Source organism: Theropithecus gelada, chromosome 16 (genome assembly GCF_003255815.1).
Source record: "Theropithecus gelada isolate Dixy chromosome 16, Tgel_1.0, whole genome shotgun sequence".
Taxonomy (NCBI): Eukaryota; Metazoa; Chordata; class Mammalia; order Primates; family Cercopithecidae; genus Theropithecus; species Theropithecus gelada.
In genome coordinates this window covers 59,807,669-59,831,260 of record NC_037684.1, presented here as the reverse complement: position 1 = coordinate 59,831,260, position 23,592 = coordinate 59,807,669, and the positions used below count along the sequence as shown (strand labels likewise).

The window sequence follows — 23,592 nt, the reverse complement described above, 5'->3', positions numbered from 1 at the left end:
TGAGACTGTGTCTCGCTCTGCTGCCCACGCTGGAGTGCAGTGGTGCGATCTTGGCTCACTGCAACCTCTTCCTCCTGGGTTCAAGCAATTCTCCCGCCTCAGCCTCCAGAGTAGCTGGGATCACAGGCATGCACCACCATGCCTGGATAATTTTTGTATTTTTAGTGGAGATGGGATTTCACCATGTTGGCCAGGATTGTCTCAAACTCCTGAACAGGTGATCCACCCGCCTCGGCCTCCCAAAGTGTTAGGATTACAGGGGTGACCACTGCGTCCGGCCTATTTGTTGCTTTTTATTGAATTCTAGTTTTTGTTGTCAACTTTTGGTTGCAATTGACAGAAGACTGCTATTCAGATATGAATGTTGGTTGAGATTTTTCTTTATAAGCAGTGATTAAAACAATTAAGATTTATGTTGAACTTTACTTGTTTATCAATGATGTGAGCAACTTCTTTGCTGAATTGGATACTAGTTTGCAAATATCAGAAGACTATTCTGTTGGTATTTTTGTGCTATACACAATGTAAAGGCTGTAGACAGAACACATTTTAAATTTGATCTGGATTAATAGTTTCTCCATTACTGTCTTAAATCATTTAGATCTAGATATCAACAAAACAATGAGTCAATCAATCTCTGATTTGTGGCATTTACTAATTTTCATGATGTAAATACAGTAGCCCTGCCTTATTCTTGGGGAAAATGTTCTAAGACCCCCCATGAATGCCTGAAACTGCAGATAGTACCAAACCCTATATAATATGCTGTTTTTTCCTATACATATACATCTATGCAAATAATGAAAATATACTATACAATACAGTTTATTGTAAATTTCACTTAGCCAGTTGAGTCTTATAATAATTTTTTGCTTTTTTTTTTTTTTTTTGTGACTGAGTCTCGCTCTGTCACCCAGGCTGGAGTGCAATAGTGCGATCTTGGCTCACTGCAACCTCTGCCTCCTGGGCTCAAGCAATTCTCCCGCCCCAGCGGGACTACAGGTGTGCTGGGACTACAGGTGTGCGCCACCAGGCCCAGCTAATTTTTGTATTTTTAGTAGAGATGGGGTTTCACCATGTTGGCCAGGCTGGTCTCCAACTCTTGACCTCAGGTGATCCGCCTGCCTCGGCCTCCCAAAGTGCTGGGGGCGGGTGGGGGGAAGCAGCAAATGATTTTAAGACTCAACTGGCTATGTGGAATTTATAAAATGTATTTTATAAATTAGGCACAGAGATATTAATGGCAATAACTAACAGAACAACGATAACAATACACTGTAATAAAAGTAGGTGAGCGTTGTCTCTCTCTTTCAGAATATTGTATTGTGTGTAAGATTTCTGGGTCTTAGTTGACCACAGGCAACCAAAACTGCAGAAAGTGAAATCGAAGAGAAGGGCAGACTACTGTTCTTCTCCCAGGGCCAGTTTCCAGCTACCAACATTATGTTACTGGACGTGGAGTTAGGGAGAAACATGCAGACCCACACCACTCTAGAATTCCCGCCATATGGCTATGGTAGAGATAAGTAACCTCAAAAGCACACACAATTGTAAATATAGTGAAATAACTAGACAGGGATGAGTTTTGAACATTTATTGTCTTTGTTTTATTTAATTAAATTAATTAATTTTTTGAGATGGAGTCTTGCTCTGCCTCCTAGGCTGGAGTGCAGTGGCACGATCTAGGCTCCTTGCAACCTCTTCCTCCTGGGTTCAAGCAATTCTCCTGCTTCAGCCTCTGGAGTAGCTGGGATCAAAGGTGAGTGCCACCTTTGTTTGTTTTTTTTTTTTTTTTGTATTTTTGTATTTTTAGTAGAGACAGGGTTTTGCCATGTTGGCCAGGCTGGCCTCCAACTCCTGACCTCAGGCGATCCACCCACCTCGGCCTCTCAAAGTGTTGGGATTGCAGGCTTGAGTCACTGCGCCCGGCTTGTCTCTGTTTTAAATATAACTTACTTTATTTAATTGTAAGTTTATATGGTTTAATTTTTTGGCAATACAAATAATAATTTATCCTCAACTTTTTTTCTTTTTTTTTTTTTTTTGAGACAGAGTCTCTCTTTGTCGCCCAGGCTGGAGTGCAGTGGCGCGATCTCGGCTCACAGCAAGCTCCGCCTCCCGGGTTCACGCCATTCTCCTGCCTCAGCCTCCCGAGTAGCTGGGACTACAGGTGCCCACCACCACGCCTGGCTAATTTTTTGTATTTTTAGTAGAGACAGAATTTCACTGTGTTAGCCAGGGTGGTCTTGATCTCCTGACCTTGTGATCCGCCCGCCTCGGCCTCCCAAAGTACTGGGATTACAGGCATGAGCCTCTGCACCCGGCCTTATCCCCAACTTTATTGAGATATAGTTGACATATATAATTGTATAAATTTAAGATATACAATGTGAGGATTTGATATAGGTATATATTATGAAATGATTCCCAATTTCAAATTAGTTAACATACCCATCACCTCACATAGTTGCCATTTCTTTGTGTGGTGAGAACATTTATGATCTATTCTCTTAGCAAATTTCTAGTCCACAACACAGTATTGTTAACTACAGCCATCATGCTGTCCATTAGATCCCCAGAACTTATTCATCTTGTAACTGAAAGTTTGATTTAGTTCTGAATAATGGCTGTGTTTAACAACCAGCTCACAAGCTTCATGAGAATTTAACGATCAGCTCTTGCGAGCTGTTCTGAGCTGGCTCCAGCATGCCACTGCCCCCAGGAATGTGAGGATTCCAGATGTGAGACCCTATGGTGAAAGGCACAGGGTGAATCACAGGGAGAAGAGAACCTGGGGCTAGAGCAGAAACAGAAGGCTTCCTGGAGGAGGTGGGATTCAGAGCTGAGTGTTGGAGCATCAGGAGGATTTGGCTGGGGAAGGGAGAGTGGCCTAAGTGAGTGAGGAGATGGCTGCAGGGGAGGTGGGAGAGGGTGGGAAGCAGGAAGATCGGGGGACCGTGAATATGTGCTTGTCTTACTCTTGAATTATGTTTATTTCTTTGTAGGTCATTTTGCATGATGTTTTGAAGTTCTTGTTCGTATATATCGTTTTTTTGCTTGGATTTGGAGTAGGTAATTGATTTATAAATGATAGTAACTCCCACATTTATAAACACTTTATTCAGATGTCAAAATGACAAAGCACATGGTGGCCTCAGCAGCAGTTAGACCAGCTACCAGTGGGGCACCTGCCAAGCTTGGCATTTTCCAAGCATTACCTTTTTACTTCTCTCAACAACTTGATCAAGTGGGAGTCGTTGCCCCGATCATAAGATAGCTGAGGCTTAGAGACTCCAGGATTTGAACCAGGCCAGCCACTCATGATCCAGCTTCACCGTGTGGTACACGCCTCTGGCTTTCCCATTCATTGCTTATGTGGCCGTCACGACCTAAGACAGGCCCTGCAAGTGTTTTCAGCCTCATTTTACAGATGGGGAAACTAAAGTCCACAGACACTCGACTGATGGTCTTTGCAAAGTAGGAGCAAAGTAGTGCCCTGAGGCAACTAACTTTGGGTTTCACATCATGTTGCTCTCACAGTTTGCTTTAGATATAACTGTGAGAGCCTCTCTGGTCTGCTGGGACCAGGAAGGAGCCCCCTCTTAAAATCTCTCCATGTACGACAGAGGGAACAGCACCATCTGGTTGTATTTCTAAGCTCTGCATAGAGAGATCGTTTCCCCCCACATACCAGTTGCTTTTTTTTTCTTTTCTTCAGTGACCATTGACATTTGAAATTAGGTAGCTGTGTCCATCCGTCTGGTACCTTTTCTGGGTCACAATTTGCTTATTTATTTGCTCCTTCACCTGCTTGTTTATTAATCCATCTATTTACTCTCTCATTTAATTTGCTCATCCACCTATCTATCCATCTATCCATCCATCCATCCATCCATCTATCCATCCATCCAATCATCCATCCATCCATTCATCCATCCATCTAATCATCCATCCGTCAATCCATCCATCCATCTAATCATCCATCTATCCATCCCTCCATCCATCCAATCATCTATCCATCCATCCATCTGATCATCCATCCATCCATCCATCCATCCATCCATCCATCCAATCATCCATCCAATCATCCATCCAATCATCCATCCATCCATCCATTCATTCATCCATGCAATCATCCATCTAATCATCCATCCATCCATCCATATCCATCCATCCATCCATCCAATCATCCATCCATCCGTCCCTCCCTCCCTCCCTCTCTCCATCTATCCAATCATCTGTCTATCCATCCATCTAATCACTCATCCATCCATCCATCCATTCATTCATCCATGCAATCATCCATCTAATCATCCATCCATCCATCCATCCATCCATCCATCCATCCATCCATATCCATCCATCCATCCATCCATCCATCCATCCATCCATCCATCCAGCAGTGAACCTCTACTGTGGTGTGTTGGAAAGAAGGGAAGTGTGAGCCTGGTCTTGCTCATGGGGAACTCACAACAGAGCATTAGGAGGAGACTCAGGATCTTACAGCCTTGAGGGAAATGACTCAGGCTAGAGGAAGTCAGGAGCTCAAAGACTAGCTGGGGAGCCAGGGACACACACGTGGATTATAATTAGCAACTCTGCAAGGCTGGAAGTGATCAAGGGCCGACTGTGGGGTAGAGGAAGGAGAGAAGACTCTGGGCTTTGTTAGGTGGAAGGGCTTTCTGCAGGAGGCCAGGGCAGAGAAGCCATCCTGATGAGGCTTTGGGAGGACCTGAAGCTGGAGATGGGATTTAATGGCCAGAGAGAAGGAGGCAGCAGGCTTGTCGTGTGGGCAAATACACGCAAGCTTGTAGAGTAATTCACCAGGCGGAGAGCTGAGGACAGCACCCTGTTATGTTCCCCTAGCCCTGGCCTCACTGATCGAGAAGTGTCCCAAAGACAACAAGGACTGCAGCTCCTACGGCAGCTTCAGCGACGCGGTGCTGGAACTCTTCAAGCTCACCATCGGCCTGGGTGACCTGAACATCCAGCAGAACTCCAAGTATCCCATTCTCTTTCTGTTCCTGCTCATCACCTATGTCATCCTCACCTTCGTTCTGCTCCTCAACATGCTCATTGCCCTGATGGGCGAGACTGTGGAGAACGTCTCCAAGGAGAGCGAGCGTATCTGGCGCCTGCAGGTGAGTCTAGGTGGAGACCCCAGTGTGGGGGCCTCCATGGGATTCAGTTCAGCACATGGTCATTGACTACTGTCAGCACCAGTGGGTCTGTGGTGGGGCCTGAGAATCTGCACAAGCTGCTCAGTGTGTGGCCAGGATTGAGGAAGCCTTAGCCTTAGGTTCTTTGAGTGTAGGGTCTAGGAAGTGTGGCTGTGCAATGGCATGTGTAGAAAAACTCAGGCTTACAGGGGTGCTGTGCTCAGGGTTGACAGTGTGATTGATGGATGTTGAAGTATGACCTTAGGTTGTATTAAGAGGAGTACAGCGCCTAGGACAATGGAGGTGACAGTTCTGCTCTATTCTATCCTGGCCTGAACACTTCTTACGTGCTGAGGAAACCAATGCATAGGATGGGTCCCGAGGTGGTAACCAGGTTTGGGAGAGGACTGGAGACTGCCTCTTAAGAAATAGTTGTTGGCGGCCAGGCATGGTGGCTCACCCCTGTAATCTTAGTACTTTGGGAGGCCGAGGCGGGTGGATCACCTGAGGTCAAGAGTTTGAGACCAGCTTGGCCAACCTGGTGAAACCTCATCTCGACTAAAAATACAAAAACTTGCCGGGTGTGGTAGTGGGCGCCTGTAATCCCAGCTACTCGGGAGGCTGAGGCAGGAGAATCGCTTGAACCCAGGAGGTGGAGGTTGCAGTGAGTCGAGATCATGCCATTGCCCTCCAGCCTGGGTGACAGAGCAAAAACTCTGTCTCAAAAAAAGAAAAAGAAATGCTTATTGATAAAGGTGAGAGTGCCTTCAGATATCTACAGAGCAACCTGTGAAAGAGGGAGCAGACCCCTTCTGTGGTCCCAGAAGGCAGAGGTACATGGGGGTGCTACAGGGAGAAAAACTTTGATGTGACACATAGAAGTTTCTCATTATTAAGGCCCTCCTTTTTTTTTTTTTTTTTGAGACAGGGTCTTGCTCTGTCGCCCAGGCTGGAGTGCAGTGGCGTGATATCAGCTCACTGCAACCTCTGCCTCCCGGGCTCAAGCGATTCTCCCACCTCAGCCTCCCAAATAGCTGGGATTACAGGCATGCGCCACCACACCTGGGTCATTTTGTATTTTTTTGTAAAGATAGGGTTTCACCATGTTGCCCAGGCTGGCCTCATACTCCTGAGCTCAAAGCGATTCACCTGCCTCAGCCTCCCAAAGTGCTGGGATTACAGGTGTGAGCCACTGTACCTGGCCAAGGCCCTCTTAATTGGCTTGTTGATACTACTCAAGAGAGACTGGAAAAATTATGGCCAGGAAACAGCAGAGAGGTTCCAAGCCTGGGAGGGGGTGGGACTGAATGATGTTCGAATGGTCCTCTGCCATGGGATTCCAGGACCCCAGCCCTGTCAGATAGGAAGCTCCTGGGCTTTCAGAAATACTATTTATATCATGGAGTGTCGCTCTGTTGCCCAGGCTGGAGTGCAGTGGAGGGATCTCGGCTCACTGCAACCTTCAACCCCTGGGTTCAAGTGATTCTCCTGCCTCAGCCTCCTGAGTAGCTGGGATTATAGACATCTGACACAGGCCCAGCTAATTTTTGTGTTTTTAGTACAGACAGGGTTTCACCATGTTGGCCAGGCTGGTCTCGAACTCCTAACCTCAGGTGATCCACCCGCCTTGGCCTCCCAAAGTGTTAGGATTACAGGCGTGAGCCACTGCGCCTGTCCTGCTTTTTTGTCTTTGAATTCTGTAGATCAGCCAAACCCTTCCGATCCGTTAAGCATGGGGTGAGGGGGGAGTGGGCTCACTGACGGTGTGTGTGCACTTGTGTGTGCTTGTGAGTGCGAGTGCCTACTCCTTAGACTTGCTTATGTCCCCAGAGAGCCAGGACCATCTTGGAGTTTGAGAAAATGTTACCAGAATGGCTGAGGAGCAGATTCCGGATGGGAGAGCTGTGCAGAGTGGCCGAGGAAGATTTCCGACTGTGTTTGCGGTAACAAAGGGGGCAGGGCCCTGGGGTGGTGGTCTTTGGGGTGGGTAGAGAGGGGCAGGTCAGTGACAAGATGTTAGAGAAACAGTGCCGCTGCTTGCTCACCATAACCGCAGCTGCTGTCTCTCCCAGTGGCCTCCTCGGAAGAAGGAATTTGCTTTTGGGGTTGTAGGGCCCTGGGATGGGGGTTCCCGAGCTTCAGAAGAGAAAGAGAAGGAGACTGCCAACAGTGGCTCCCCTCTCTGCCTTTTTTTTTCTGTTTTTGAGACAGAGTTTTGCTCTTGTTGCCCGGGCTGGAGTACAATGGCACGATCTTGGCTCACTGCAACCTCTGCCTCCTGGGTTCAAGCAATTCTTCTGCTTCAGCCTCCTGAGTAGCTGGGATTACCGGCATGTACCATCCCACCCAGCTAATTTTGTATTTTTAGTAGAGGCAGAGTTTCACCACATTGGTCAGGCTGGTCTCGAACTCCTGACCTCAGGTCATCCACCCACCTCGGCCTCCCAAAGTGCTGGGATTACAGGCGTGAGCTACCACGCCCAGCCCCTCTCTCTGCCTTTTTGAAGGTGCCTCCACGGTCTCTCTCTGTTTGCTATCTGCTTTAGGGAAGATCTGCCTGCTTGGCACTCCTTTTCCTGCTGTTTACCTGTGTGAGTTCCTGTGACCCCGGGTGACTTGAGTCCCATTTTGCCCCTGGCAGATGGAAAGTGACACAGCTACTTTGACAGATCTCTGGCTTTTTGATTTTTTTTTTTTTTAAAGTCCTTACTTATCCCATGACCACCTTTTCTTTTTCTTTTCTTTTCTTTTCTTTCTTTCTTTTTTTTTTTTAAATGGAGTTCCAGGCTGGAGTGCAGTGGTGCGATCTCTGCTCACTGCAACCTCGGCCTCCCCAGTTCAAGCGATTCTTATGCCTCAGCCTCCCCAGTAGCTGGGACTACAGGCACATGCCACCACGCCTGGATAATTTTTGTATTTTTAGTAGAGACGGGGTTTCATCATGTTGGCCAGGCTGGTCTTGAACTCCTGGCCTCAAGTGATCCACCTGCCTTGGCCTCTCAAAGTGCTGGGATTACAGGCGGGAGCCACCGCGCCCGGTTCCATGACCACCTTTTCAGATAAGCCCACCTCCTCCTACCCTGACCCAGCTACCTGAGCCTACGGACCACCTTCTTCGAGTATGACCTTAACCCACTTCTCTGACTGAAACCCCACCCCCTGGAAAGCTTCATTTCTGACTGCAATGATTTCCCTAACGAACATTTCTGGTGTTGCCACCTTCACTCTAGAGACCTTCTCTGGATGTGAATTTAAGTCACATCAATGCCTATGGTTGTATTCGAACACCTCAGACGCCACCCACTCTTGTTAGGGCATAGACCCTAACCACAGGCTCTTCGTGCCTCCTCAACCCCAGCTACACTTGGAGTTTAATCTTCACACCCTCGCGGCCCGGTCGCTCCCTCTGTCTGTCCCCGCTTCCCCTTGGGCTGTCACCAGTCAGGCACAGCTGCTGTTGTCTGAAGTTGGACCCTTTATACCTGTCTGAGCAACTTGCAGGATTTCTGAGTTCCCTACAATGGAAGGAGAACTGATTCTCTGAGGCCTGGGGACATGGAGATGGGGATAGAGTTCAAACTCCAACAACGCTGGTGTGACCAGTGGGGTCTGCGGTGCTCCTGATCTTCAGGACAGACAGAAGGGGAGCTGTGTAGACACCAGGATGTCCCAAACTAGGGTTATTTGTTTGCACTCCATGAGGCACTGGTGAAATAGTAAGAATGATGATCCCACTTGCAGGATCAATGAGGTGAAGTGGACTGAATGGAAGACGCACGTCTCCTTCCTTAATGAAGACCCGGGGCCTGTAAGACGAACAGGTACTGTTGCTGTGAGGTGACATGGTGTCCACTCCTGTCTCAGACCACGTAACCTTGGGCAGATCAAATCTAAGGGTCCTGACTTTCCTCATCTGTCAAATGGGAGGGTTGAATGGAAATGCTGCTTAGGTCTCTTCCAGCTCTGACTTTTAGAACTCTAGTTGGCATGACTTTTAAAATGGTGTAGCCCTAAGCCATAGAAATACACCATGCAGGCCAGGCACGGTGGCTCGCGCCTGTAATCCCAGCACTTTGGGAGGCCGAGTTGGGTGACTCACCTGAGATCAGGAGTTTGAGATCAGCCTGGCCAACATGGCAAAACCCCGTCTCTACTAAAGATACAAAAATTAGCTGAACGTGGTGGTGGGTGCCTATAATCCCAGCTACTCAGGAGGCTGAGTCAGGAGAATTGCTTGAACCTGGGAGGTGGAGGTTGCAATGAGCTGAGATCGCACCACTGCACTCCAGCCTGGGTGACAAGAGTGAAACTCCATCTCAAAAAAAAAAACAAAACAAAAGACAAAGAAACACATTATGCAGAGTGATCTATTTCTAAAATATGTATTTTTAAAAAAGCAGATTTCAACAAAATCCAAGATTCTTCCAGGAACAACAGCAAAACCACTCTCAATGCCTTTGAAGAAATAGAGGATTTCCCGGAAACGTCGGTGTAGAAGCGGAACCGGAGCCGGCGTGCGCGTGCGCTGTCTGGCGCTGGAGTCACGGCCTCTGCCGAGAGGCTTTGAGGGATGATGGAGTCGGGCTCTGCTGGTGTAGCAGCAGAGTGCACCCTCATCGTGCTCAGTGCTCAGTGGGTGTCTGAACTGAGGGGCAGTTGTCAGTTTGTCTGAGTGGAAAATATCCTGGATTTTGTTACTGGGCAAGGAGTTGGTATAAACCTACAGCCAGCAGCAGTCTGGAGCCTGGGAGCCTCCTGAAGTCCTGGGTGAAGCCTCTGGTTTTACCAGTTGCAGGTGGGCTTGGCTGGGAGAGATGGGTGGCAGGGAAGGGGCAGGAGCCTTGAGGAGCAGGGAAAGGCGCCTTTCCTCCTGCCAGCTTCCCCCAGCCCCAGCCCACACGTTGTACCGTCTCTCCTGCTGTGACTGGGTTGCCTGAATTTGGGGAGACCCTTGATCCCATCCCAGAGTGTGCCGGGGACGGAGGTAAGCTGGATATCCTGGGGGAGGAAGGGAATGAGCTCTGGAAACATCCTTCCGGAACCCTTCAGGGAAAAGGAGACCATCCTTGGAGTGAACCTCCCCTGACGCCCCAAGGTTCACACTGCCTCAAGCTGAGACAGGTTTTTAGTAGCATGAGTAACACAGGGTTTTAAATTTTCAATATGGAAAAGACGTTTCAGTTAAGAATGAAAATTACTACAATGAAGTATGTGATTTTAAAAGTGGAGACAGATTGGGAGCTTTGGGCTGGATGTAAGTATTATATATTTGGCCTCAGGGTGCCCAGAGCCAGACAAAAAGCTTTTCTTCACACACACAAAAGTCTGCATGAGACACGCCGGGCAAGTCCTGCTGGGCCGCCGCGATCTGGGTGAAAGGGCCTGGCTCTTGTCCGTGTCCTGGCCTCGCAGTAGCGCCTGCCTCTGCGCTGGGATCTTGGCTTCAGCTGAAGCAGAAATAGCAGCTGCTCGATCGATGCCATCTTAGAACTCAGCAGTTAGTCGCATACCTCAGTATGTCTCAGTGGGGGAATTTAACAAAATGCCTCAACTGCTTTGGTACGAAGTATTTTTTTTTTAACTGTGAATTTGGAAGCTGAAGGGGGAGCTTGTGAGAGAGAACCCTTTGCCAAGACTTCGGGCTTATTTTTAGGTCCTCATCCTCTGATGTTCTCCTTCTGAAATGAGACGGAGTCAGTCTGGGGGCAGAGGTGAAGTGGAGACGGAAGGATTTGCCAGGTGACTGGGGCTGAAACCACCAGAAAATCCACTCTGCCACCGTTAGCTAGTGAAAGGATTCATGTAAAAATGTTCGAGGTGGAATTATAAAAATAGTAACCGTGAATGTTAATCTTAAATAGCAGAAATAGAAATTTGGCCTTCAGGTAACGTGGCGATTGATTAGTTCATCTGGCTTGAGGCAAACTGAGGAGTGCGGACCTGGCAGTGCACTCTGGGCCAGTTGCTCTGCTCTGGGCCACTCTGTGTGCCAGACTAGCTGGGCAGATAGAGACTCTGTGCCCCTGATGGGGCTGGTTGGGGAGAGGTGGGCTGGGGTGTATGAGGCTTCACAGTCCACAGCAGCCCCTGCCTTCCCGGCTGACCCAGGGAGTAACCACATACTCTGAGCCACAGTGGTGGGGGCTGGGCATGGGCCTCTGGAGAAGAGATTTGAAGGGGACTGTCCTAGAGGCAGGAGGAGCGGATGTGTTCCAGAATGGGCAGAACTAGGAAATTGAGAAAGATTTTGGCTCAATCCAATCCAGCAGCTGCTCCAGATGTTGGAGATGTTTAAGCAAAAGCTGGTCAAGCACTTAGTGAGGGATGTTGTTGAAAATGGTCATTGGAAGAAGTGTAAGGTTCCTTTTAGCCTGGAGATTCTGCAGAGCAGCATTCCACATCTGGAATTAGCTACCCGCATTAAGCCTGAACAGACATCTTGGTCTGAAAGGAAGTGGTTAGGATTCATGATGCCACGCTCTACACTGTGGAGCTGGGAATTCCAGAATTGCTTTGTGTCGGATATTAATGGAGAAAGTCCTATCCATTAATGAATAAAGCCGTATCTTATGGATAAAGCCATATCCAGAATTGCTTTGACTCAGATGTTGATGGATAAAGCCATATCCAGAATTGCTTTGACTCAGATATTGATGGATAAAGCCATATCCAGAATTGCTTTGACTTAGATGTTGATGGATAAAGCCATATCCAGAATTGCTTTGACTTAGATGTTGATGGATAAAGCCATATCCAGAATTGCTTTGACTCAGATATTAATGGATAAAGCCAATTATCGATTTCTATTGGCCTAACCTGCCAGCTTTTGTCCAAGTGCGGAATGGAGAGCCAGATGAATGTCTGTCATCTCACACGTGATGGAGAGCTGCTCTCTGTGGGTCTGGATGGAATTGGTTGGCAAGACCATTTTCTGTATTGGATATTCTTCCCAACCATGTCCACCCCAAAAGGCTTTCAGCCAAAAGGTCCGAGCCTGGGTAGGTTTACCAAGGGAAGCCATGAGTCAAGAAGCATCAGAGTGAAAAGGACCACTTCCTTCATTTTACCCCCAGAGGCTAATGCTCCAAAAGGAATATGTACTTGGGCAAAGTCATGCAGGAAGGTCATATCAGAGCTGTGGAGGCTGGAGTGTCCTGATTCTTGGACCACAGATGTCTCCCTGAGCCATTATTTGTTTAGTTTTAAAAAGCACAGTTATTCTACCATTTTGAGTTTTCTTTGTAGTTGGCTTATATTGGGGGGCAGGACTGTTTTCTCAGGTGTCTCATTTGGCAGTCAACATTGTCCCCTATGTTCCCTGTGACTAGTTGAAAATTCAAGTGTGCCCACAGGGTGCACAAAAGCATACCCCCACTCACCGACACACACCCACCCCCCCATACACCCACACCCACACCCCACTGAACCCATGGGTCTATCAGGACATCTTAAAACTCCGTGATTGACATTTCAGTAATTTCAGGGGAAGGTGTTTTCCAGGGATGGGATCTCCCAGGCTCAGATAGTGCCTTGGCTGTAAATGCTCCTTTAGCTAAACTTTTCCTCAGAAGAATTCATTATTCTAGACATTATGTGATATATCTGTTTGGAATAAAAGGTGCTTAACCTTCCTCCCTGGGATGTGGGAGAAGGTGCTGGAGGTTGTACTGTGAAGTCATTAAGCTCTTAGAAGGCTCCAGCCTGAGAGAGTCCAGTATTATTGACATTCCTTTCCTTCCTCAAGGCCTGGTGACCTGTGTCCTTTCGCTCTGGGCAGGGCCCAGGTAGATGGGCCGTCATCTGGGCCTGTAAGCCGTACTTGATTTCTGCATTGATTTACATATTTTTTTACTGTGATCTTGGTTCCAAACACAGAATTGTCATCCCATTATCCTTGAATGTGCCGAATCCTTGTAAATTCTCATTTACCTACTTGTTCTTAGTGTTGTGTGTGTGTGTGAAACTCTATGTTCAAGGAAGAAATCGTACAAAGAGTAAGAACATGTTTGTGCCATTGAAGAAATGGTTTTTTGATTTCTAATAAATATTTATTTTGCCTTGTTATGGCCATGTTTTATCCATGCCTAGGTGTGCCAATGTGCAGACTGACTGGAAACCCTAGAGTGTTGGTAACAGGAGTGGGTAAAGGGAAGGCCAGTTTTTGGACCTGAAGTATTATCATTGGTTCCGGCTTAGGAACAGAGCCAGCAAGCCATCAGACATGTCACCTTTGTATGTATTTGCATCTCAAAGCACATTCACATCAGGTAGCCAATTTGAACCATTCAGCAGCTGTGGAAGCAGTTTGAGTTAAAGGAGACTCAGGGGGTTGAAGCGATGTGCCCGAGGATGCACAGCCAGATAATGTCAGTCGTTCAGGCCATGAAACCTCTCAGAGTGCTGTGTCCACTTCTGCACAGCAAAACCAACTACCATCAGAGCGAACAGGCAACCTACAGAATAGGAGAAAATTTTTGCCATCTACCCATCTGACAAAGGTCTAATATCCAGAATTTACAAGTAACTTAAATGTATTTACAAGAAAAAAAACAACCCCATCAAAAAGTGGGCAAAGGATATGGACAGACACTTCTCAAAAGAAGACATTTACGTGGCCAACAAACATATGAAAAAAAGCTCATCGTCACTGATCATTAGAGAAATGCAAACCAAAACAACAGAGAGATACCATCCCATGCCAGTCAGAATGGCGATTATTAAAAAGTCAGGAAACAATAGATGCTGGAGAGGCTGTGGAGAAATAGGAACACTTTTACACTGTTGGTAGGAACGCAAATTAGTTCAACCATTGTGGAAAACAGTGTGGTGATTCCTCAAAGATCCAGAACCGGAAATACCATTTGACCCATCAATCCCATTACTGGGTACACACCCAAAGGAATGTAAATCATTCTACTATAAAGACACATGCACACGTATGTTTACTGCAGCACTATTCACAATAGCAAAGACATGGAACCAACCCAAATGCCCATCAATGATAGACTGGATGGAGAAAATGTGGTATGTGTACACCATGGAATACTATGCAGCCATAAAAAGGAATGAGTTCATGTCCTTTGCAGGAACATGGATGAAGCTAGAAGCCATCATCCTCAGCAAACTAACACAGGAACAGAAAACCAGACACCACTTGTTCTCACTCGTAAGTGGAGGTGAACATTGAGAACATACAGACACAGAGAGGGGAACAACACACACCAGAGCCTGTTGGGGGTTGGGGGGTGAAGGGAGGCCACTTAGAGGATGGATCAATAGGTACAGCAAAACACCATGGCACACATATACCTGTGTAACAGACCTGCATGTTCTGCACCTGTATCCTTTTGTTTTTTTTTTTTTAGAAGAAATAAAAAAAATAAGAAGGCTCTATCCATCATGCCTGTTGGCTGTCAAATTATTTTGAGTGAATAGAAACCCATGGTTCCACCTGGAGAACAGAAGGTATAAATCCCTCCTGTCCACCATACACAATTTTCATGAGGAGGCAATGAGAGAATGGATAGGAAAGAGCTGATGTTGTTACTATCATTATTGCCGACCAGCCTAATTCATAGGTATATGTAGTTCTTCATTCCTTTGAGTTATTTCATAAGGATAGCAGTTCTCAACTTGAATGCCAAGTCTTGAATGCTTCTCTTGATGGGTTGTGGAACTTGCAGCTAATTTGTTAATAAGTGAAATATTGCATTTGGTGAATTACTTAATTCAGATGATTCTCAGAATGACTTCCTTCACTGGGCTGTATCTTGTTGAGTGGCAACAAAACAGGGATCGTACGTGATTCACATCCTCGCTTAATAGGCGTTAGTCCAAAACCTAGGAATGTGCCATCTGTGGGGATGTGTTGGGTGGACGGATAGGAAAAGGGTGGAAACCCTTGTCGTAGGATGTATTTCTGGGAAGGAGATGCCTAGGTCAATAGGTTTCAACATTTTTATGATTCTTGATACTGTGAAAAATTACCTCCCCAAAGGATTCCATCAATGTGTTCAGCCTTTGAGATTGTATATTACACTGTTTACAAAGCTCTTTCGGTCATGTTGGTTATGGTTTTGTAGGTTTGGCGAGTGTCGTATCCCAGTTTAATAGGTAGGGAAATCGAGACTTGGAGACAGACGGAATGACATGCAAAGTTCACAGTCCTTTTTCCTGGCTGGAGGATCCAGGTTCTCTGAAGTTTAGTTAGTCTAGTATCAAGAGCTACCATTTTCCTCAGTGCACCAGCGACCCCTCTGACAGTAATAGCCAAGTTCTGCCGAAAGGATTCAGTCCAACTCAAAAAATGTATCTCACCTACTATGTGTGAAGATTTAGAACCAATTCAACAAAAATTGAACATGAAGTATGGGCAATGATAGATGCTGCAAATATAAGACAGTTTCTTCCATTTAAGATGGTGGTAGGAGGGGTGAAGGACATGAATATTTATAAAGTGCCATGCACTTTACATACATGTCTCATTTAATGTTCATAGTAACCCCTGTTACTGTCCAGCTGTTCTATTTCTTTCATCAGTTTTCTGTTTGATTTTTTAAAACCATCATATTTTGTTATTTCAAAACCATCATACTTCTTAAACCTGTGACCCCACCGCTTCCATATCCATAGCTGTAGTTGGTTTTATTCCCTATTTTACAGTGAAAATGGAAGCTGTAAATTGGAAACACCTTCAACTTCTGACCACCAAACCTGTAAATTTATTTGCACCTACATTCCTAAGCTTTGGTTGCCTTGCCCTTCCCTCCCCTCCCCTCCCTTCCCCTCCCCTCCCCTCCTCTCCCCTCCCCTCCTCCTTCCTTCCCCTCCCTCCCTCCCTCCCTCCCTCCCTCCCTCCCTCCCTCCCTTCCTTCCTTCCTTCCTTCCTTCCTTCCTTCCTTCCTTCCTTCCTTCCTTCTCTCTTTCTCTCTCTCTCTCTCTGTCTTTCTGACAGAGTCTTGCCCTGTCGCCCAGGCTGGAGTGCAATGGCATGATCTCAGCTCACTGCAACCTCCACCTCCTGGCTTCAAGCAATTCTCCTGCCTCTGCTTCACAAGTAGCTGGGACTACAGGCACCTGCTACCATATCCAGCTAATTTTTTGTATTTTTAGTAGAGATGGGGTTTCACCATGTTGGCCAGGCTGGTCTCAAACTCCTGACCTCAGGTGATCCACCTGCCTCGGCCTCCCAAAGTGCTGGGATTACAGGCGTGAGTCCCTGCGCGCGGCCCTGCCTTTCACGCAGAGCAAGAAAACTCCTGTCTCGGGACCTCTCTGTATGCTCTTGAGCTTTATGTTTCAAGACTGTGAAAATTATTCCATCCCTTAATATGTAGTTTCTGAAAATGAACTTTTTCTGTTAAGCATTTAATTTATCTGTAGCTAATGGGGCTCTAGTATTTTTTCCCTTTAATTATACTGCATTAATCCCCTACAGACCTCACTTTTTTGGTTGACTTTGTTTTCTAGTCAAGTTCCCGTTCTTTTTCTTGGCAGAATGGAGGAAACTTGAGTGCTGTTTTTGCTTTGATGGGATGTAAGCTTCTGGGCTGTGCCATTGACTTTGATTTTGTGGAGTATGCAGGGACCTCCCTGGAGTCTTACACTGAGCAACCCACCAAGCCTGATGGGGCAGCCCTGGGCGAAATCCTCTCTGAGTGAGCCTCTCAATCATTGGCTTGGTAGGTGTTCAGGAACTACTGTCTGCCAAGTACTAGACTAGGGTTTTTGGTGTGTCTGCTTTGGGAACAGGCATACAAAGGTCTCTACAGGTAGATCACAAGCCTCTTGAAGGCGGTATGTGTGGGAAGTATAGAGATATTAAAAAAGCAGCTGGGCATGGTGGCTCACGCCTGTAATCCCAGCACTTCGGGAGGCCGAGGTGGGTGGATCACCTCCTCGGGAGGTCAGGTGTTCGAGACCAGCCTGGCCAACATGACGGAACCCCGTCTCTACTAAAAATACAAAAATTAGCCAGGCTTGGTGGCGCATGCCTGTAATCCCAGCTACCCGGGAGGTTGAGGCAGGAGAATAGCTGGAACCTGGGAGGTGGAGGCTGCGGTGAGCCGAGATCGTGCCACTGCACTGCAGCCTGGGTGACAGAGTGAGACCCCGTCTCAAACAGACAAACACCCCTAAGCAGCTATTTCCCTTCAGGATCTGTATTTGTTGGATATGCAAATACAGGCCTTTTGTTGGATATGCAAATATGCAAATGTTGGATATGCAAATACGGATCTTTTGTTGGATATGCAAATATACAAATACAGGCCCTGTTCCTGCTGCCCTGGAACATGCATGACCTGTATCGGCCTCTCTCCCAGCATCATGGCCCTGGTCACCCCCATGGGACTCTTAGGCTTCAGAGTTTCCCCAGCTGCCACTTTTCATTTGCTTCTCCTATTGGAGCACTGACTGTACATGGTTCACCATTCCCACCCTCTGTGGTCTCCAGTGGCTATCTTGGGGTCACCCTTGTGAAGGAAGTGACACCCCACTCTTCCAAATAAGCCCTTCCAGATAGCTTTACACTCAGCAGATCAAGTCTCATTTATCCAGCAAAATGTACTGAGCTCCTTCTATGCATTAAGTGCTGTGGGTATGACAAAGAGTAAGACAAATGCTATCACTGCTGTCTTGGAGCTTTTGCAGTTTAATCAAAGAGACCAACAGTAACTTTCCCTGCCCTAGTGTCATAAAGCATTACGGTTGCAATTTGGGTAAGGGCCAGTCTAGTACTGTCAATGAGCTTGTGTGACAGAGTGGCCTCACCTAGCCTGAGTCATAAAGAGTAAGCGTCATTTAGCTAATGGGAGTGTGGAGAAGGGGAAGGGTTTCAGTAAGTGGGAAAAATGTGGGCAAAGATCCGAAGGTAGTAGGGAACTTCGTGCATCTGAGGACTGGAAATATGTGGCCAAATTGCTGGGAGCAAGGGGCCAAGTGACATGAAATAAGGCTACAGGGGTGGGCAGAGGCCAGTGCATGTAGGACTTGGACAGCCGTGGTGAGGCTTTGAGATCTCATAACAAGGTAAGAAGCCACCAAAGGATTTTAAACAGGGGAATTGCTGAGTGTGAACATTTCCTTGTTTTGGCCTGGTGTGGTGGCTCACGCCTGTCATCCTAGCACTCTGGGAGGCCAAGGCAGGCAGATCATCTGAGGTCAGGGGTTCGAGACCAGCCTGACCAACATGAAGAAACCCTGTCTCTACTGAAAAAATACAAAATTAGCTGGGCGTGGTGGTGCATGCCTATAATCCCAGCTACTTGAGAGGCTGAGGCAGGAGACTCGCTTGAACCCAGAAGGCGGAGGTTGCGGTGAGCCAAGATCATGCCATTGCACTCCAGCCTGGGCAACAAGAGCGAAACTCCATCTCAAAAAAAAAAAATTTCCTTTTTCTTTTTTGGATTTGCAGACTTAAATGGGTGTGTTTTCCTTCCACTGTCCTTTGGGACATGGTAACAGTCTGGACGGTGTAGAACGAAGTGTTTCACTTGGGAGTGATGGGGACAATTCTCAGGAGGTGACTGGGAAGGAAGATAAAAAGAAGGCAGGGCCATTGGTGGAAGACGAAGATGTTTCAGTAGAGAAAGGGGTGTTTGAGCATCCTCATTTATTCAACTCACCTCTATTGATCACTTACTAGATTGTAGACATTCGAAAAAGACACTGCTAATGCCCTCAAGATGGGATAGAAGGAGGGGCAAAGTGGCAACGAAGTCAGGTAGACGAAGACCAAGAAGATGTTGGCTATGAAATGAAAGTTGGGTTGCATTTTGAAGGAGAAACAGGCATTATTAGTTGGAGCACAGTCTGAGTGGGGTGGAAGGTGCAGGACAGTGGGGGTAAATTCTAGGTAGGGGAGTCAGTCTATGTGAAGGCCTAGAGGAATAAACGGTGGGGAGGACACCACAGCGGAGATGGTCCAAAGGGAGACAAGTGTAGGGAGGTCTCGGGAAGGGAGGGCAGATCAGGAAGGGCCTTTTGTGCTAGGAATTTGAACTTCAATGGTTTGTTAAGTAGGTATTCTGCTGTAGGCACTGGGCTAAGTGCTTATATGTCTTAGCCCACTTAATCCTCATAGTAACCCCATGAAAGGGGCACCATTATTATGATCATTCCCATTTTATAAATGAGAAAAAATGCAAATATAGACAGTTAGAAATAATCAAAGTAAAATAAAATTCAAAGTGGCTAAAACCACAGAGCAATATATTATAGATTAAAAAAAACCAAACAAACCACACATCTAATTAGAAACTTTAAAGACTGTAAAAGGGAAAATTACACTTGATAGGAATAATCAATCCTGAAGCTGACTGAAATCACAGTGATATAAATTGTATGTTGTAAATTTTACAAATCACTAAAATTTGAGGGAAGAATAAAGTATTCTTGCCAAAATTTACATCTGGAAAAAGCTGACCTAGAAAAATTGGACTCAGAAATAAAACACAATGGAACATTCACAGCGGGGGAAGGAAGCTTGGTAAAACTTAGCTACAAAAGCTGATACATCACATTTTTACTACAGAATTCAGAAGGAAGAGAGTTTGTTCCAATGCAAATAATTTCGGTAAAGTACAAAAATAGAAAAAAAGGTTGAAAAATTTAGAAACAATATGTGCTTTCCAGAACACTGAATATGGAGTAAAATTGGCTTAGTGGGGTTCACTTTGGAAGAATGAAAACGTATAAATATATAATATGTATTCATTCATTCCAGATAATGTTAGTATTTTTGGGAAATACATTTGAAACTATGATTATGGATTCATTGGGGGTACAGATCATGGAATAAAAATGCTCTTTATTGGCTGCTGTGGACTAAGAGGATGGTGGGGAGGGCCCTTGTGGAGCTGGAGAGGGACAGGGTAGCGTCCGGTAGAAGGTCCTTTGAGGAGAAGAATCATGGGAGGCAAGGGATTTGGGCATTTAGGACGTGGCAGGATTTCTTGAAAGACCGTATTTGCAAACCAGAGCTGTGGGTCACATTTCTGTGCGTGTCCACTGCCCTGTTACTGACTTTCACCACCTCTGCTGGCAATAGCTGGAGCCCAAAGACCTCTTCACACCTTGCTTGGAATAAGGTGGGCATATTCTTTCAAAATGAGAAGTGACAGCTGTGAAGAATAGGCCTCTTACAAATTTCATGTTGGGAAGAAACATTAGCTCCTCAGCGGGTGCGTGAGGTGTCTGAAGGAGGCTCTCTGCTCCATGAGGTCAGTGCAGAGCCGGGGGCATGCCGCAGTAGCAATGCTGTGTGGGTTACTGTGTGTTTGCGGACAAAGGGCCATTCAGTTTCTTAATATAGTCATATGTCATCTTTACCATTAAGCCCTCGTTTCTCTTTCATATTTCATCCACAAAACAGCACTTGAAAGTCTCCTCTGGATTTTGCAACGAATGCTGAAGTTTATAGGCTGGACACTTAGTATATTACTATTAGCCCAAATATAAAAATTGAAAAAATAGCAAGCCTGCACAACTTGTTTCTACTAGCACTTACACATTACAGGCATACCTCAGAGATATTTCAGCCTTGGCTCCAGATCACCACAATAAAACAAACAGATGAGGCACACACATTTTTTTATTTTCCAGTATATGTAAAAGTTATGCTCTATACGTAGTATGTTAAATGTGTAATAGCATTATGTTTAAAACATGTACATTCCGTCATTAAAAATACTTCATTGCTAAAAAGGCTAATGATCATTTGAGCTTTCAGCAATTCATGATCTTTTTGTTGGTGGAGGGCCTTGCCTTGATGACAGCTGTCTGATCAGGGCGGTGGGCACTGAGGGTTGGGATGGCTGTGACAATTTCTTAAAATAAAACAACAGTGGAGTTTGCTTCATTGATTGACTCTTCCTTTCATGAAAGATTTCCCTGTAGCATGAAATGCTGTTTAATAACATTTTACTCACAGTATAACTCATTTCTTTCTTTTTTTTTTTTTTTTTTTGAGATGGAATCTTGCTGTGTCCACCAGGCTGGAGTGCAGTGATGCAGTCTTGGCTCACTGCAACCTGTGCCTCGTGGGTTCAAGTGATCCTCCTGCCTCAGCCTCCCAAGTAGCTGGGACTATAGGCGTGCGCCACACACCTGGCTAATATTTGTGTATTTTTAGTGGAGAGGGGGTTTCACCATGTTGGACAGATTGGTCTCGAACTCCGGACTTCAGGTGATCTGTCTGCCTCGGCCTCCCAAAGTGCTGGGATGACAGGCATGAGCCACTTCACCCAACTGAACTCATTTCAAATTAGGAGGAGTCAGCCCTCTCAAACCCTGCTGTTGCTTTATCAACTACGTTTATGTAATATTCTAAATCCTTTGTCATTTCAACAATGTTCACAGCATCTGCAACGAGAGTAGATTCCATCTCAAGAAACCACTTTTTTGCTCATTTGTAAGAAGCAACTCCTCATCCATTCAAGTGCGATCATGAGATTGCAGCAATTCAGTTACATCTTCAGGCACCACTTCTCATTCTCTTGCTGTCACATCTGCATGGCTTCCTTCACTGAAGTCTTGAACTCCTCAGAGTCATCCAAGAGGTTTGCAATTCACTTTTTCCAAACTCCTGTTAATGTTGATATTTTGATCTCTTCCCACGGATCCTGAATGTTCTTAATGGCATCTGGAATGCTGAATCCTTTCCAGAAGGTTCTCTGTTTACTTTGCCCGGCTCCCTCAGAGGAATCACTATCTATGGCAGCTATGGCTTTATGAAATGTTTTTTTTTTTCTTCCTTTCTTTTTCTTCTTTTTTCTCCCCTCCCCCAGCCTGAAATGTATTTCTTAAATAGTTAGATTTGAAAGTCACAATGACACCTTGATCCATGGGCTTCGGCCGGATGTCATGTTAGCAGGCATGAGAACAACGCTAATCTCTTTGCACATCTCCAGCAGAGCTCTTGGGTAACCTGGTATATTGTCAATCAGTGGTAATATTTTGAAAGGAATCTTTTTTTTTCTTTTTCCAAGCAGTAGGTCTCAACAATGGGCTTAAAATATACAGTAAACCATGCCACAAACAGATGTGCTGCCAGCGAGTCTTTGTTCTTCCATTTATAGAGCTCAAGCAGAGCAGTTTAGCATGAGTCTTCAGAGTCCTAGGATTTTTGGGCCGGGCGCGGTGGCTCATGCTTGTAATCCCAGCACTTTGGGAGGCCGAGGCGGGCGGATCACGAGGTCAGGAGATCGAGACCATACTGGTTAACACAGTGAAACCCTGTCTCTACTAAAAGAATACAAAAAATTATCTGGGCATGGTAGTGGGCGCCTGTAGTCCCAGCCACTCGGGAAGCTGAGGCAGGAGAGTGGTGTGAACCCAGGAGGCAGAGCTTGCAGTGAGCCGAGATGGCGCCACTGCACTCCGGCCTGGGTGACAGAGCGAGACTCTGTCTCAAAAAAACAAAACAAAAACAAAAACAAAACAGTTCTAGGATTTTTGAAACAATTAATGAGCATTGGCTTTAACTGAAAGTCACCAGCTGTATTAGCTCTTAAGAGGGTCAGCCTGTCCTTTGAAGCTTTGAAGCTAGGCATTCATTTCTGTTTTCTAGCTAGGAAAGTCCTAGATAGCATTTTCTTCCAATAGAAGGCTGTTTGAACTACACTGAAGATCTGTTTAGTGTGGCCACCTTTGTCAATGATTTTAGTTACATCTTCTGGATAACTTGCTTCCACATCAGCAACTTGCTGGTTCACTTTCCACTTGTAGGTTTTGGAGCTGGCTTCTTTCCTTAAACCTGGTGAACCAACCTCTGCCAGCTTCCTGCAGCTTCCTCACCTCTCTCAGCCTTCACAGAATTGAAGAGAGTTAGGGCCTTGCTCTGAGTCATGCTTTGGTTTAAAGTTGTGGCTGGTTTGATCTTCTATCCAGGCCACTAAAACTGTCTCCACATCAGCAATAAGGTTGTTTTGCTTTCTTATCATTTGTGTGTGTGCAGTGGAGTAGAATTTTTAATTTTCTTCAAGATCTTTTTCTTTGAGTTCACAGCTTGGCTAACTGGTGCAAGAGGCCTAGCTTTCCGCCTGTCTTAGCTTTTGACATGCCTTCCTCACTAAACTGAATTTCTACAAGTATGACCCTTTCTTTCACTTGAACACATAGAGGCTGTTGTAGAGTTATTAATTATTGTGTCTCAAGGAATAGGGAGGCTGGAGAACAGGGAGAGAGACAAGGAAATGGCCAGTGAGTAGAGCAGTTAGAATACACACAACCTTCACTAAGTTCACAGTCTCACATGGGCACAATTCATGGTGCCCCCAAAACACTTAACAACAGTAACATCAAAGGCCACCGATCACAGATCACCATAGCAGATATAAGAAATCATAAAAAAAGCCTGAAATATCAAGCTATTATCAAGGAGACAAGGAGTGAGTACATGCTATTGGAAACATGGCACTGTTAGACTTTCTAG

General features: G+C 45.9%; 2 protein-coding genes across 7 annotated transcripts in view; both read left to right on the top strand.

Annotated features, from left to right (window-relative positions):
* TRPV3 (transient receptor potential cation channel subfamily V member 3) overlaps positions 1–11,771 on the top strand; it is a 48,764-nt gene extending 36,993 nt beyond the window's left edge. For 3 of the 5 annotated variants that reach the window (XM_025362909.1, XM_025362913.1, XM_025362912.1), the window contains 5 exons: positions 3,006–3,072; positions 4,867–5,141; positions 6,990–7,102; positions 8,901–8,980; positions 9,560–11,771. In XM_025362909.1, the coding sequence (XP_025218694.1) occupies positions 3,006–3,072; positions 4,867–5,141; positions 6,990–7,102; positions 8,901–8,980; positions 9,560–9,654 (630 nt within the window). In that variant the 3' untranslated portion in view covers positions 9,655–11,771. Of the gene's footprint in view, positions 1–3,005; positions 3,073–4,866; positions 5,142–6,989; positions 7,103–8,900; positions 8,981–9,556 lie in introns of all 5 variants that reach the window. The other 2 variants (XM_025362911.1, XM_025362910.1) reach the window with 2 other exon arrangements.
* The window catches only part of SPATA22 (spermatogenesis associated 22), a 68,948-nt gene continuing 55,066 nt past the window's right edge, over positions 9,711–23,592 (top strand). For both annotated transcript variants that reach the window (XM_025362920.1, XM_025362919.1), the window contains exon 1: positions 9,711–10,143. The gene's annotated coding sequence lies outside the window, so the exon portion shown is untranslated. The remainder of the gene's footprint in view (positions 10,144–23,592) is intronic.